The 16,627-nt window shown below is 31.5% G+C and overlaps 1 protein-coding gene across 1 annotated transcript; it reads right to left on the bottom strand.

Moving 5' to 3' along the window:
• Positions 1-1,982: 1,982 nt before the first annotated feature.
• Positions 1,983-3,489, bottom strand: LOC125193968 (auxin-responsive protein IAA14-like). Its single transcript, XM_048091939.1, has 5 exons — positions 3,228-3,489; positions 2,959-3,155; positions 2,740-2,875; positions 2,478-2,539; positions 1,983-2,259 (listed from the first exon to the last, which is right to left on the bottom strand). The coding sequence occupies exons 1-5, from the start codon at positions 3,395-3,397 to the stop codon at positions 2,222-2,224; spliced, it is 603 nt and encodes a 200-aa protein (XP_047947896.1). The 5' UTR covers positions 3,398-3,489; the 3' UTR covers positions 1,983-2,221.
• Positions 3,490-16,627: the final 13,138 nt, after the last annotated feature.

Genomic DNA, 16,627 nt, shown 5'->3' with positions numbered 1-16,627 from the left:
AAGAAGATCAGGCACGCAAGTGATGAAAGGAAGACCTACTTTGCGGAACGACATGAGTCGACGCGCAAGGACGTGGAGCGCGCATTTGGTGTGCTACAGTCTCGATGGGCGGCAATTAAGGGTCCAACGCGTTTGTGGGATGTCGATGCGTTTCCCAAATAATGTACGCCTGCATTATCTGCACAACATGATCGTCGAAGACGAAGGCGTACAACTGACTAGTTGGGCCAATGACGATGAAGCCGGTCCAAGCCACGGAACGGCCACCCCTAGCGTACGACGTGGGGTACCTCTCGATGAAGTCGGCCGCCTCAAGGAATTTGCCGACATGCGCCAAGTGGAAGCTCATATTCAACTCCAAAAGGATATAATTGAAGAGTTGTGGGCACGGAGGACTGCACGCCGTTAGTTTTTTTTTCTGTATTATGTAATTTTTTTTTTATCTATGTACCTTTTTTTTAATGCAATTAATGAAATTTCCCGTATATGTGTCGTAAATTTAATTCCGCAATTTAATCGTAATTTTAATTTCGTAAATGTAGTATATTTTGAATTATTTTTATTGCGGCTGGCTTATGGCTGACCTAAATCTGATGTGGCAGGTTGATTTTTAGTGCTGCTGACGTGGCAGAGAGAGAGAGTGACTGACCTATGGCTGGCCTATTTGCATCGGAGATGCTCTAAATTTTGCACTATAGGATGAGAAAACATTAAAAATCAAGTATTACAAATGTCAGGATTTGAACTTAGCTCCCAAGAATAAGAATAAGAGGTTTTTAAGACCAACTCGACAATCACTTGAACGATACTAGAGGTTCCAGTGGACCACAACCCACAACGTAAGTTTGCCACTGGCTGAATCCACTGTTATTATTGTCTTTAATTGTAATTTTGGTTGAAGTAAGGCGCGTAATCGATTATCGATGCACTTGGAAGGTATGGCTGCAACACATCCATAAGACCATAACACTACTAATCACATTACACGATGAATATTGCATGCAGTATCATTGACCAGAAATAGTTAATTAATTACTTCAAAGTTACGAAAAAAATAAATTAATTTAAATCCATTAACTAGATATATTCATGCTCAGATATATGGCTGCATCCTTGAAAAACGAAGTTCAAATTCCATTTACCTAAGTTTAATACAGTATATATTAATAATTTAGACAACACAAGCTGATTAAAACTTATACTACTACTAATATCTAGAAAATGTTCCATCTGGGAACATATGCATATGCGCCCAACTGTCTATTTTAAATTTTTCCATCACATCCAAGTTGACTAACATTTATCATCAAGACAAATAAGTATCCTTCCATCGTCCCAACTAAGATGATACACTTTCTTTTTTAATTTATCCCAAGTAAGATAACACTTCCTCCGTCCCAATTAAGATGATACTTTTTCTTTTTTAATTTATCTCAAATAAGATGACACATTTCTATATTTAGTAACTTTCTCTCTCCAATCCAATTAAAATATTCAACTCTCCTTTGCTCTCCATTTAATACACACACTCAATTTTCTCTCTTCAATTAAACACATAAACCAACAACTCCTAAAATCTCGTGCTGATTAAGAAATGTGTCATCTTAGCCGGGGCGGAGGGAGTAGTTTATTAAATTCCAAGAAAATGAGAATTCAGTTTTAAAAAAAAAGTATTGAATGTGAATTAAATAATAAGTATTGGTGGTAAGGGAATAGTCCCATGAACATGCACATGGCCTTGTTCTATCCAGCCCTCTAGTTGGGGGACTATAATATTCATGAAATAGTGTTTGCAATAATCAATAATTTTAAAAATAAATATCAAGATATGGAGAATCTGGTGAAATAAACAACACGGTTTATATATGTGAAAGGGGAGGACATAAGGTTGACAGCAAAAATGTAGCAAACAAAATCAATGGTGTAATTATTAAGCAATGCATTAATTTAATTGAGTCAATAGTTATTATAATAGAATAAAGATCACAATAACAAGCCAGACACGGATGAGTGTATTTTGCCTTCTTGTCCAATACATATGCGTCTTTTTTCAATAACTATGCTATATCAAAATACAACCACATCCACAAGAAACCCAGAAATAAAATCGGAAAACATAACAAAAAAAAAGAAAAAGAAATATTACAAGAAAACAATACTAGTGGGGAAATATAAAACAAGTTTTTGTTGGATCATACCAAGTTGATCATTACAAGATGCTTCAGCACCTGCTCTTGCATTTCTCCATAGCTCTTGGTGCTGTAATTCAAAAAAATAAAAACAAAAAGATACGATTATAATGGTTTTGCATTAAAAAAAACATATTCATCACTAATAATTAATCGACCTGCTTTTTTGCAATATCATAAAGAATTTGGATATACTCCTATCTCTTTGCACGAAACCCTAAATTTATTTATTTATTTCATAGTAAACATTTAAAGAAAACGAAAGGTAGGTTTGATGGAGACACATACCAAGTCCAATGGCTTCAGATCCTTTCATAATACGGAGACGCTTACAAGACTCAACAAACATCCTGCACATTTTTAAGTAACAACATCCTAATAAGTTTCAATAACTTTGCTTAATTAAATTACATACATTCACATAGAATTGTTACGCTACACTTCTTACTTACAACCACCTTTTTTAGTGTTACTATTATCGTTTACTACACGTTGACATTATTCATTTTATTTTATACATTTAATTTGATTATAAGTCTGATGAACTTACTCCCATGGAACATCCCCGACGAGCATCCAGTCGCCATCCTTATCCTCATAACTGGGAACGTAATCAGAACTGTTCAACAAATCCATTAATTTCCCTTCATTCATGAAATCTATCATACCTTGGCTCCCATAATTACCTACAATTATTAATCACATAATGTTAAATAATCATTCAATTGATTTTATTTTTTTCAACATATATAAAAAAAAAAGAACGTACCCATGGTGAAGGAGCTGAACATCTTTGCCAAGGCATCAGAGAGCTCTTTGTAGCTCTTGTACATTTTCAGGTCGACCTTCCGAAGATACGGCGCTCCATCCATCGACACCTTCACCAACGCGGCCTCCTCGCTCTTCTGCGTCGCCATCACGTTTTTGCGGAATGACCGCACGGGTGGCCATCCCACCACTTGTGCCCTAGATCAACAAAATTAGTACTCCGTACTTGATTTTTTTTCAAAAATCAATTCTAGATTAATCGTGGCTTACTTGGCCGGAGGTTTGATTGGATCCTTAAGAGGAGCGGTTGAAGATGAGGAGTTGTCGACGGTCTCCTTCAGATCTGAGAAGCCTCTCTTGCCGCTGGTCTTGTTGTCGCCTCCGCCGCCGGGAAGGCCGAGGCACAGCTCAGTATCCTTGAAATTCAGGCCAACTTCCATGAAGTCCTTCTAGATCAAAATGAGAGTTATGTTACTAATGTATATGGAGCAGCTTCCACAGAATTTTAATAAAAGTGATTGTTTAATTGTAAAGTACTCTTAAAACAATAAACTGAGACTACTTTTTTTATAGATGAAAGAGTTTTAAAATGTGTGTATTTACTACTGATCGAGTGCTGACACGTGGAATAGGAATTACTTGATCTTCTAGGATCGAGAGCACATTACTAAAGTAATCACGTTGCCCGAGAAAAATCATAAGAAAGGGGCTTTTATTTTAATTTTTAGTAAGGTGAAATGTATAGTATATGGATTTATAATTTATGTCATATTGTTACATTAATGTGTCAAGTGGATCCGCACTAACCAAGAAAATTAGGTAATAGGATAACTTGTCTAAGATGATTGATTAATTATGGCAAAATTAGGGAAAATTCATGAGTTGTGTAGTGCTTGTTATGGCTAAATGAAGAAATTGTACTTGTGATATTAGGCAACAGTTGAAAGCATTATAAATTGTCTAGAATTGAACTGATGTTAAATCCACACTTGTGTTGCGTAATGATGTTGCAAATTCAACATTTTTGGTTGATTAAGTGCGCACTAATACCAATCGTATTAACAGTGAGATTTAGGATATAAACCTATGGTTAAGATAATTCGTGAAAAAATGGCGTAGAATTAATGGCTACCGCCAATGATGAAAATACTATCAAAATTATTTCTCGGCCATGCGTGCTAATAGTAGTTTTCATTTGATTTAAAGGTTTTAAGATGACAAAATAAATTTGTAGAGAAAATGTGGATGAGTGTAAAAGCAATACCCCATACATACTCCATGTAAATTGAAGTTGTATTTAATCTTATGATGATTTAAATTCATCGTTATGATTAATTTAAATTCAATGTTATGATTAAGCATATTTTCAGATTTATAATAACTAGCTAGTTTTGGAGTAAAATATGTACTACCAATTCTCTGTATTTTTCCGTCTTCTCCAAATATAATCGTCAATACTAATTACTGTACGACATTTACTAATCAACCTTTAATGCTCTAATGTATTGAATTTATAATAACATATGTTTGATAAAATATTGATAATTTAAATTTGATCCAATGGATAATTTTTACACTAAATTAAATGAATAGTCTACATATATATATTAATGTAACCATATACACCTAACACATATGTGTATCTGTTTTGTGTTTGTGTCTGTTTTATGTAAGAAAATAGATTCTTCGAGGAAGCTGCCCACCACGCATGAAGATCATTCATTGTTTCTCATCTCTCTCTAATACAGAGAGGTACGATTTCATGCATGACATAAAAAATGTATACTACTACTAACATGCAATTATATGCTTGATTGGTGTCAAGAAAAAATGAATTGATCTATACACATGCAGAATAACATATAAAAATGATTATACTTTTAGACCAACTGGCGTATCTAAGACTTTGAATCACTCATCAATAATTACTTTGAAAGTTAACAAAAACATAGAGAAAATATGTCGGGGATAAAACTAGTGGAACATACATTATATGAACTTGTATACTTTCCATGTTACTAATTTATTCGGCGTTGCATGTCTAGATATGCATGTCAATACATATTTAGTTAGGAATTATATGTGTAGTGTTAAATTAGCTATGTATAACCGATGGCGAATCTAGGTGGGTTCCAGAGTCAACCAACTCCACTGTCAATCCATGAGAGCTGAAAACTCTAATTGAATTAAGTGTTTGGAGTTGTCATCCATCCCACAGTGTGATAGCTCTGCCGACTTGGGGTTTATTTTCGTTCTTCGTTCGTCAACCTTCCGACGGTGACGACAACCTTTTTTTTTTTTTTTTAAATCTTTCCATTTGGGCTAAATGGAACCGTCCATACCAATTGGCCAAACAATTTTGGAAAATTTTAATAAACAAACATAACTCGACACTGATAAAACAAACTAAAACAAATCGGCGTGGGGAATAGTCACTGGGCTTGCCGATGGATACTCTTGGTAATTATAAAAAAAAAAATAAAGAAAATAAATTAAATCATCATAATTATAAAAATAAATTATAAAGTATCAAATAATAGTAATATGCAGATTATCAATTTATTTCAGTCCAAACATAGAAAGTATATTAGCATCATGTATTATAGAGAATAGTTTTAGAAAATTACCACAATATGTTAGTAATTGTTAACGATAAAACGCATTTTATTGGATAGAATGTTTCCTCCAAATTCCAATCATTTGATCGAGATTTAGTTAATTGCATGCGTTTATTTGTCCGTGTGAGTTGTAACTTAAAAAAAACAATATACAAATTTGTTTTCATTGTTGAGTGTTAATAATATAATATGTCATACGTATTTAAACATAAAAACTTGTCTAAAAATTCCACAAAAACATTACAAGTTCACAGCAATTGGATAAATAAGCTCTAATGAAATTGGGTAGTGTAAACTAATTTAAATTTTGAATTACATGTAAAACTAACCTACATGGCCACAAGTCCCATAAGCATCAATCATCGTCACATGTCATCATTCTTCTAAAGCTTTATTATCATGGTGGTGAGTTTGAGACAAGTCACATCCTCAAGAGAAGGAAACATCCCCAACCCTAGTTGTGTGGTCTTGCCCCATCACTATCCCCGACCCTTTGGGGTTTTGACCCTATCGCGAAGATCTGCAAAGCTCTATTAAAACCGGCTTCTAAAATTACTATTGACTCTATGTTGTGACAGCCCTGCTCATGGTTGAAGTTCCCATACGTTTTTTGTTAATTAACTAGCAATTGTCAGCAAAGACTGTCACGTAGCCTCTGCCTTTCACTGTCACCAACTATCTTTTTCACTATGTCCAACTACACGAATTCCATTCTTGGGATCCGCCATTGATACCACCCCACCATATATTAATCCCTCCCATCCACATATTCCTAGCCTAAAAAAATATTATGCCCAAAAAGGCCTCCCGAAAAGATAAACATGGTCTATTTTTTTCATTTCTCTTAGTATTATTTCTTTTTTTTGGTTTTTGGAACAAGGTGCAGTCAAAATCACATAACATTACAAGATTGGGTTTTTGAAAAGCTTTTAATTTGGGAGAATTCAATATCTATGTTATTCATGTATAGTTTGCAATAACAGGCAACGAGAGACAGTGACGCATATTTGAGTTTACTTGCGGAGTCTTGTGCAATTTATTTTAAAAGTTTTTGAGTTGATTAGTATTTTTATTAATTGTGGTCCAAACAAATCCCACTAAAATAAGCATATAAAATATGCACATATAATTGCGCAATTTAAACGAAGTTTTTGAAATCTACTTGGGTTCCCTCGCCTCGATCTTCTTTGCTTGAGCATGAATTTGGCTTGAATAAAGATCTAAAAAGTCAACTCAGTTTAGGGAAAAAGTTTAAGCTTCTTGTTCTTGAGATTTGAGTTTAAATTTTAGATATAGACATTTTGCTATGCGTCAAATTTTAAATAATTAATTGAGGGTTTTTGAAGCTCATCCAAAATACCATATATATGTATCGATCGTATCTCTAGCTCAAAGTCTTAACTCCATTGTGCTGACTCTCATCTCAATTATTCAATCACTTGATATACACTGATGAAATCGACGATGCGAGAGAATCGTCCCACTTATGGACTTTCAAAGCTTCAACCAATATTGAATTTCAATGTACGTGCATGAACATCTCAATTGCAATTATATTAGTGCACTGAGAAAAAAAAATTATAGATCCTCATCCAAAGTCCAAAAATAGTTAAAAGTGGGTCTTAATATGTTTCAGTCCAAAAAATTATATACGTCTTACATAAACTGAACAATATGAAATTAGATTAAGCTAATAAAATGGTGTCCATAAACTTATTAATTTTCTTGCTTAATTAAAATTGTGGGCACCCCACACCTGCAATATGAGAATCGTGGGCGCAATAATAATTATTCATGTCGGTGAATTCTTAATTATTGTTTCGAATTCTTATTATTGTCTTAATCACTAGTAATAATTATCATATTTTTATACTCCTACCAATTTTTTAGTCTTCTACACCATGTCAATTAAATTGAGACATCAAAAGTCTTTTATTAGGTCACATGATATTTAATTGTATCGAATTCTTATTAATCCCTTTTCGATTAATTGTGACATTTTTTTATTAAGTCACAAAAGAAAAAAAAAATGAAAATAGGAGACGTTCAGTTTTATGGGTTCATATCAGCCCACTTACATGCGTCCGCCGTGTGTGATATGAAACTTGGAAGCAGGCCCACACAGTTTGGATCGATTTAGATCAGATATAGTTCTTGTTAAAAATGTGATATACTACAATTCTGGTAAAGCAAGTAATGGTTGACTTGGTTGACGAAATGACCCATTTAACCCCGTCCAAAATGGAAACATATCAAGAAACATATCAAAATCTATACTATACTTAAAACCTAAGTAATTTTAGGGGGAAATTAAAGGGATTTCCCCCTGTTTTCAAATTTGCGATTCATGAGAAGTTGTAAAAGTCATCCGCCAATTTGCAATTCCATCTGTTAACCAATAGATTAAGCTCTGCAACATTTTTTAAGCATTGAAATCGGGTTTGCCCCCAAAAAAGGGAGGGTCCCTCCTCCCCCCTCCCCCCCGAAAAAAAAGAGAGAGGGTTTCCCCCTCCAAAAAAAAAGCGTTTTTGCCACATTCATAATAGAAACTTCTCTATAAATACCAGTTGTCATTGCAAACAATGCTTTTGCTGCAGGTTCTTATTTCTCTCTCTACTCTCTTATTGTTGCTTTTATATCTCTCTTATTCTTCTTATTTTCTTTTAATTCGAATAACGTTGTTTATATTAACCATTTCTTATTTTGCAGATAATAAAGGTAATATATGTGTGTTTTTACGTTTTTGTTTTAGTATTTTCTTATTTTCTTTTAATCATTCGTTAAACGCTGATGATTTTTTATTTTGCAGATTATAAAGGTGAAATCTTTGTTGTTTCATTGTTTGTGTTTTAGTATTGTTTTGTTTACATTTTTTTTCATTAGTTCAAAATGCTGATGATTTCTTATTTTGCAGATTATAAAGGTGAAATCTTTGTTGTTTCATTGTTTGTGTTTTAGTATTGTTTCGTTTTCTTTTTTTTATTATTAGTTTATTAAATGCTGATGATTTCTTATTTTGCAGATTATAAAGGTGAAATCTTTGTTGTTTCATTGTTTGTGTTTTAGTATTGTTTCGTTTTTGCTTTTTTGATTAGTTCATTTTACGCTGATGATATCTTATTTTGCAAATTATAAAGGTGAGATCTTTGTTGTTTCATTCTTGTATTTTAGTATTGTTTCCTCTTCGTTTTATTTTTAAATTTTATTTTATTATTATAACAATATATTCAATTCTTTTGCAGTAATCGTCTTCGAGTTTTAGGCAGGTGTTTGCCATTGTTCAGTATGGTTTTTGCAGGAAGAGCTGAGAACGATTTAATGGAGAGATAGTTTGAAGAGTGAAGGTGGACATGGTTGAACAGGCGAAAACGTAGTTTGAGTTTGGAAGATGGCTCAGACAATTGAGTAACTGTGTAAAGTTGTTACCATGTGTATATAGGGCAAATATATAATGGAATAGTGAGTATTGGTCTCTTTGTGGAACTAATCAGTTGTACAATTTTTGGAATGTTGAATAGTGAGTTGAAGTTCAACTAATAATGGAATAACATTGAATTTGTCATGCATATTATTTTGTATTAGTATTGAATGATGAGTATCTGTATCTTTGTGTAATTAAGCAGTTGTATAATATGTGGAATGTTGAATAATGAGTGGAAGTTCAAATAATAATACTCGAATAACATTGAATTTGTTATGCATATTTGTGTTTGTTAATACACACAAAACTCTAGGGTTTAGTAGTCCATGAGGGTAGGGTGTAGCACCTACTTATTGGTAGAAGTTATAACAATAGGATATTGTTCACTAATTGATCGAAGTTAAATCCATCCCCTAAGGGTTTAGTAATCCATAGGGCTAGGGTGTAGCACCTAATTAGCAAATGTTGTTTACAGTTTTATACATTACTTTTTTGTATGTAATTTTATGAATAAAATACTACATTAACTAATACTTATAATTAAAATGTTATGAAAATTTATTTTGAGTGTAGTTATTAACTAATACATTAACTAATCATATCATGGTGTTGATTAAGTAATCGTTATATATCCATGCTCAAAGGGTTTAGTAATGCATAGGGTTAGCAGATAGTAGTATTTTTTATAATTTAATACAGTACTTTTTGATGATGATTATATTGCTTCATCAAGTACTGCATTAACTAATATATGCAAAATTTATCAATATTTACATCTGTTTGTTGTTATTAGTTTTTTGCATTGATATTTTCATAGTTTTAATGTGAATGTGTTAGAGTTATTTGTATGTATTAAAAGTTTAATACACACAAATCTCTAGGGTTTGGTCTCTAGGGTTTAGCAGTAAAGTCTTATAAGCATGGCATAGTGTTGTCTAATTTATCCAAGTTATATCCAAACCCTAAGGGTTTAGTAATCCACATGGCTAGGGTGTAGTACCTAAACACCAAATGTTGTTTACAGTTTTGTACATTGCTTTTTGCTAAGTAATTTTATGCATAAATTACTACATTAACTAATACTTATAATTAAAATTTTATGAAAATTTATTTTGATTGTAGTTATTAGGTTTCTGCATCGATATTTTCATAGTTTTTAATTTGAATGTGTTAAAGTTATTTGTATGTATAAAAAGTTAACACACGCTAAACTCTAGGGTTATTTAAGTTTATTTATGTTAAATAATTAAATCAATCAAGAAGTTAGTTGTGATCGTATATTATTTCAAACTTTAGTAATTTGTTTTGCTGTAGAATTATTATTCTAGATTTTATTTTTTCATTGAATATTGAATATGTTTACAGATATTTTCTTTGATTGTCTAACTTCATTTATGTAATTTAAATAATTAACAAATTAGTTGTGAATGTGTTCTACGTATTTGTATGTATTGAAGGTTGCATAGATTATCTAAATCACTGTTTTTGAGGTGGTTTCATTTATTGTTGATTGACATGTTTTTCAAGATTATGCTTAATTTAATATTTATGATAGAATGTGTAGATGTGTGTATGTATCCATTAGTTTATATGTATAGGTTAAATCTGTAATAATTATCTTTGCGCAGAAAGTTGATATTGCCAATTAATGTAAAACTGATATCATTTGCAGTGATGAGTATTACATTTATTGCTGATTGACATAAATTAAAAAGTTTAATTGTGAGTATTGGTTTACATTGTTTGTGTATGTAAGTTCAGATTGCAACCAATATGTTTTGTCTTCAACTTATAATAAACGAGTTCCAGCATTTGAATTTGAGTGTAGGGTTGTTCCTTATCATCTGAAAATTCAATCGCATTCCAGCATGAAACGAGTTATCATTGTGGAAATCTTTCCATCCTTTGGAGACTATCACCCTATCTTCAGCCTTCTTCAATTTTGTTTGCCATGTTTTCTTTTGGAATTCAAAGATTGCGACTTCAATATCTTTGTCTATTACATGTGCCCTCCAAAATTGGATTGGTATGTGCTATAATGTTGATTACATTAATTTATCAATTTCAGTTTTTCAGTTTATAAATATGTAAACACAATCATTATTAAATATATTTATGAAATAGAAATATTAATTCTTACCAATAATCTGTAATTTGATGTTCTTAAGATCGTTTTGAAAGAAGGCGATGCAATAGGTCTGGAGATGATGCTCTGTCGATTTCAATGATAGCGCCTTCTATAAAGGATTGATTAAAACATGGAATATTGAAATATTTTGACAAAGTTGAATTTACTGTAATTACTTACCCCAATCTGGTTGGTATTCTTTACCACATTGCGTAGTACCATCAAATATAGTCACGTAGAACCTATTTGGTGAAATCAGCTCCAAACTCAAGAAATCTCCTTTTTTCAAGTGGTTATCATTGTGGAAGTTTTTCCATCTGTCTTCCAAGCACAGTCTTCCGCTTGGAAGTATTCTGAGTTTTGTTGTCTAGAATCTGTGGAAACCGTTTTCGAGTTCACATGTTGGGCCAAGCTCATTTTGATATTTTGCTTGAAATTTTTGTGGGAAGATCTGTTGTATTATTTAACATAAATATAATTATATTTTTGAATCTAGATGACATAAAGAATGTTATATATAAAAAAAACAAAAGTATTAAATAAATTTCAATACTTACCAGCTTTGATTGTTTTTCGGATGAAATTACTGTAAAGAACTGTGCAATGCTATCTGCCGAGTATCTCTCCTCTGGTTGCATAGACATTTTTTTAACAAATTGAACGTTTGAGATTAACAAAGAGAATAATTGAAGATGAAAATGGTTTTTGGTAAGAGAGAAAATTTACAGGAGTAATTGTGGAAGATGGAAATGGTTGTTGCCTTTATTGAATGGTAGGTAAGAAAGATTTTAATATTTTGTATTCGATTTTGTACATGCGTGTTCTTTGTTGACAAATTTGTTATTAAATAATATTATAATTATAATTATATCATTACGTAACTAATTAATATTATCTATATATTTGTCATCATTAGGGATGTTATCAAATGAAAACTCTAAATATTGTTCAAACTCAAAACTGTGATCTGGACAATTGAAAAATGTTAACAGATCACAAAAAAGCATCAACAAGAAAATGTCAACCGAATTTCAACGGTAGTTAGTGATTGATGCTTTGTTGATATTGTGTTGATACTGTGTTGACATTAAAATCTTAAAATTTTACGTTGTGTTGATATTGTATTGAAAGGAGTTTTGAGTTTGTACAGTATATAAGTTTGCATTTTATCAGTACCCGTCATTATTAACTCACATAGGTTTATTAATGTTTATCGGTTGGTGGAGGTGCACCTCCATGTCATTACTCAATAAAAAAAATGGAATTAAAGGTCTTCCTCTCTCTTCAACCGTGGTCTCATGGTTGGCAACCTCCAACTATTTGATTGCTCATGTCATTTATTGAGTTAGCCAATGAGATTGTGCCAAATGATATAATATCATTGGTTGATATTTTGTTTTTATAAAATATATATATCTTTTATATGTTATGTTAAAAATTAATAAAAGTTATACCAAAACTCATAATTTTTCATCCTCTATAAATAGAGATCACATTTGGTATAGTTTTGTACACAAAATAATTTCATATTTTTTATTTGTCTATTTTTCTAATTTTTAATTTACTTATTGTATTTTTATAAATTTTATTTTGTAATACTAATATTTCATATTATTATAAAATATAATAAAAATAAATATAAACATTTTGAATGATTGCTGATCTAGCTATTGGAGTGTAAAAAGAGCCAAAATGGGGTGATAGCATTCTATATTGTAGATGTAATAATTAACTTCTGTGTCATTGTAGATGTAATAATATCGATCTACAGAGATAAACATCTTGTCAACAAATTTAGTTTATTAAATGTTTTTTACAATATTTTGTATATATACTTTTTTATTTGTCATGTAGATATTTCTAAACTAATAATTATAAAGATGTATATATATAATCCTATGTTTCCAAATTTTGTACATCCAAAAATTGGTTTATTATGTATAATAAATTTGTAATTTATTTTTTATATTATTATATTATACACTATTATTTGATTTTCTAGATTGTCATGTTTTTGGAAAACCTGTTGTGCACAAATGTGGTTCTTATTCATAAAAGGAGGTTTTGATTTTAGAAATTGTATTCTTATCATTTACCTAAAAAAAAATTTGTTTATCATTAGGTTTACTATATTTATATTAAATGTTTGTATTTGTAATATATACTAGGCTATCGATACTTGCACCATAAATGTAATATCATATTATTATTTTATAGTTACAGTTGTAGAGATTTTTAAAGTGATAACATGGAGTAGAATATATGCAAAATATTACTCACTTCTACAAAGCATTAGAAATAGAGGTAATTAAAGTACATATTGTTTGGTCTTTAAAATATTGTCATCAAATTAAATTACCTGATTAGGCTTTTCTTCAAAATACTTCATGTCATCAGCTGTTATCATTGCATAAGATATAGTGCAAGATTGGTTTTTTATTTATCAAGCAAACATTTATTGTTTTATAGAGTTAAAATATAAGTTTTGTACTCCACTAATTATGATTTACCTCGGTCACAGTAACTTTGAATTTGATGGTAGGGTTGCTGCTTAGCAATTCAAATTTCAATTGCATTCCAACATACAATGAACTTTCATTGTAGAAAGTGGACCATCCTGTGTAGATTGCAACTCTATCTTCAGCTTTCTTCAACATCATTTGCCATGTGTTGTTTTGGAATTCCAAAACAACCACTTCAACATCTTTGCCTGTCGCATGTGCTCTTCAAAATTGGATTGGTATGTGCTATGATGTCGATTACATTAAGTTATTAGTTTCGATTGTTCAATTTATAAATAAATTAACACTATATTCATCTCAAATGTGTATATGATGTAAAAATATAAATTCTTACAAATGTTTTTCGGTTTGATTTTGTGATGGTTGATTTGAAAGAAGGTGAAGCAATCGAATGTGAAGATGATGCGTTGTGCATTTCTTGGCCAGTTGAACCTATAAAGGAGTAATTAAAACATGAAGAAATAAAATTTTTATTGACAAAGTTGAATTTATTTTAATTAATTACCTGATTGTTGGAACTCTTTACCACACCCTGATTTATCAAACATTTCCACAGAGAAATGATTGTGTGCCACATAATGAAAAATCAAGAAGTCTCCAGAGTTTAAGTTGTGAGCCTTGTGGAATTGTTCCCATCCCTCATCCAAGGACATTCTTCCATTTGGAAGTATTTTGAGCTTTGTCTTCCAAGTTTTGCCAAATTTGTTTTCTATTGTGCACTTTGGTCCCATTGTATCTCCATAATGTCTTTGAAAACATCTTGGAAACATCTGTTTGAATATTTAAAATGAATGTATTCATTTTGCTTATCTAGATCAGTTTCGCTATTTGAAAACTAAAAGTACCAAACAAATTTCATTATAATTGATAATCTATCTTAAAAGATGTTGTTCAGCATATACATACCAGTTTTGATTGTTGTTCTAAATCAATCATCTTGAAGAATTTGCTAAAATCTTCCATGTGTACTATGTTGTAAGATGAAGAATCTAAAGACATTTTGTGACAGAGAGAACTTTGTTGAAGATTTAAGTGGAGTGACTTGAGAGAAGATTCGCGTGAGTTTTTGTTTTGTGTAGGTGTAGTTGCTGTTGGTTTTATTTATTGGTAGGTGAAAACTAAATAACTAATATAATTTGATGAAAATCTACGAGTATTTAAAAAGAGTATAATTACATTTTAAAATATTTTTAAATAACTCAATATTGAAGTGCGTATAATTTTATTTCATTTGCACTTGCTTTATTAAATATTATATTAACATTATATGGAATATTGAATTGTATCTTATAAAAGTGACTAATAATATTGTACAAATCATGATATATCAAAGCAATATTAATAGTTATTTATTCATATTCAATTCGTTGTATTTCGTATATTAATAGTAATTTTTCTATATTGTAAAGTTTTAAATAGATTGAATCATTTATTTTTACCACAAAAAGTAATAGTAGTACTACTTATAATATTAAGTATATAGCCTTAAAATATTGTTAAATAATTTCCTTCATTCACACCTCGCTCGGATTATAGGATTTGGTACGAATTTTATCAGCTGCGCAACGCGCTGGGGATATACTAGTTGGTTACAATTTCTTTCACATAACTGAACCCGAGGATTGGCGCCCACCTCAACTCAAACACGAAGTTGCGGCGACCTCTATTCCGACTACCAGAGGGTAATGTACAACACAACATTGTTCGATTACAGATGTCCTCCGGCGTATTATGATTTTTGTCTATGGCGTTGTCGTAGATAGTCGGTGGGAAACGAGCGGCATAGTCGTTCTAGCAAAAAGTGCACTGGATTAGCAATTTTAGTTCTTCAGCACAAAATACCCCCTGCTTACACATATTCGCCTACGAGAAGTTTCATTTTTACGCAATTGAGGAGCATTTATACGTTTTCAGTTGCAAGCGTATAATTTCGCTTATAAAATCACTTGTATAAAATTTAGGGTGAAGCTAGATGGCCCGTAAAGTGTGGTGTGTTAGCGCAATCGGTGGTTCGTGGTTACTTGTATACCTTGATCAACATTCTGTTTATGTGTTGTTGGGTACTGCGGAAAGTTTTGTTTTGGTAGGACACAACGTACGTAGCACGATGAGATTCCCCACCTATGTGCGGCTATACATACTCCTAGATGATATCATGCTTGTATACCAAATAGAGACGACTGTACTTGTCAACCGCTACATGAATGCTAGGACACGAAGGGCTAAGCGTTGCTTGTGGAGCACGCAAGAAGATACAATGTCCTAAACAATCCCTACATCACACCATTATTTCAATGGTAACATCCATCTAACTCATTCAATTTGCTAACAAACCCTTCATAATATTACTTCAATGATGACATCTATATAACTCATTCAATTTGCCAACAAACCCTTCATAGTTTATTGGCAAATTGAATGAGTTAGATAGATGTCGCCATTGAAGTTATGGTGATGTATAAGTGGCGACGGTTGGTGCACAGATAAACCATCCTTTGGAAAAAACATATACACCTCTAAGCAAAGAATTGGGATCCAACTTACATTATTCCTATTCTACCTCTGATCACAATTAGTCATTGGAAAAAGAATTGTTCAAGGTTAAATGTTCGGCCCAGAAAACTTAAAATTAAGTCTTTATTGCTATATTTTATATCAGGCATTAAGTTGCAATAAACCCGAGAGAATATTGGAGCATAAAGTTAAGAGAGAAACTAATTTTTTTGTCACACAATTCCACCATAATAAAATATTTTATATATGCATGATTCGGCCTTCTGCAATTCAATCGAATCCAACAAAAAAAATGTAATTTCTATAAGGGGCATCAAATCAATTGAGGGTTGCATGTTGCGTAGATACTTTTATCTGAAGTGATGCTCAAATCCGCATAATCTCCTCTTTAACTTTTACCAACTTTCAAAGATTCCTAAAGCATAATTGTGGCAACGTATATTTTAGATAGGAATATTAGATTGTGG

This window comes from Salvia hispanica, chromosome 6, assembly GCF_023119035.1.
Source record: "Salvia hispanica cultivar TCC Black 2014 chromosome 6, UniMelb_Shisp_WGS_1.0, whole genome shotgun sequence".
Lineage (NCBI taxonomy): Eukaryota > Viridiplantae > Streptophyta > Magnoliopsida > Lamiales > Lamiaceae > Salvia > Salvia hispanica.
Note: the sequence above shows the minus strand (reverse complement) of the source record. Positions and strands in the feature narration are given on the sequence as shown.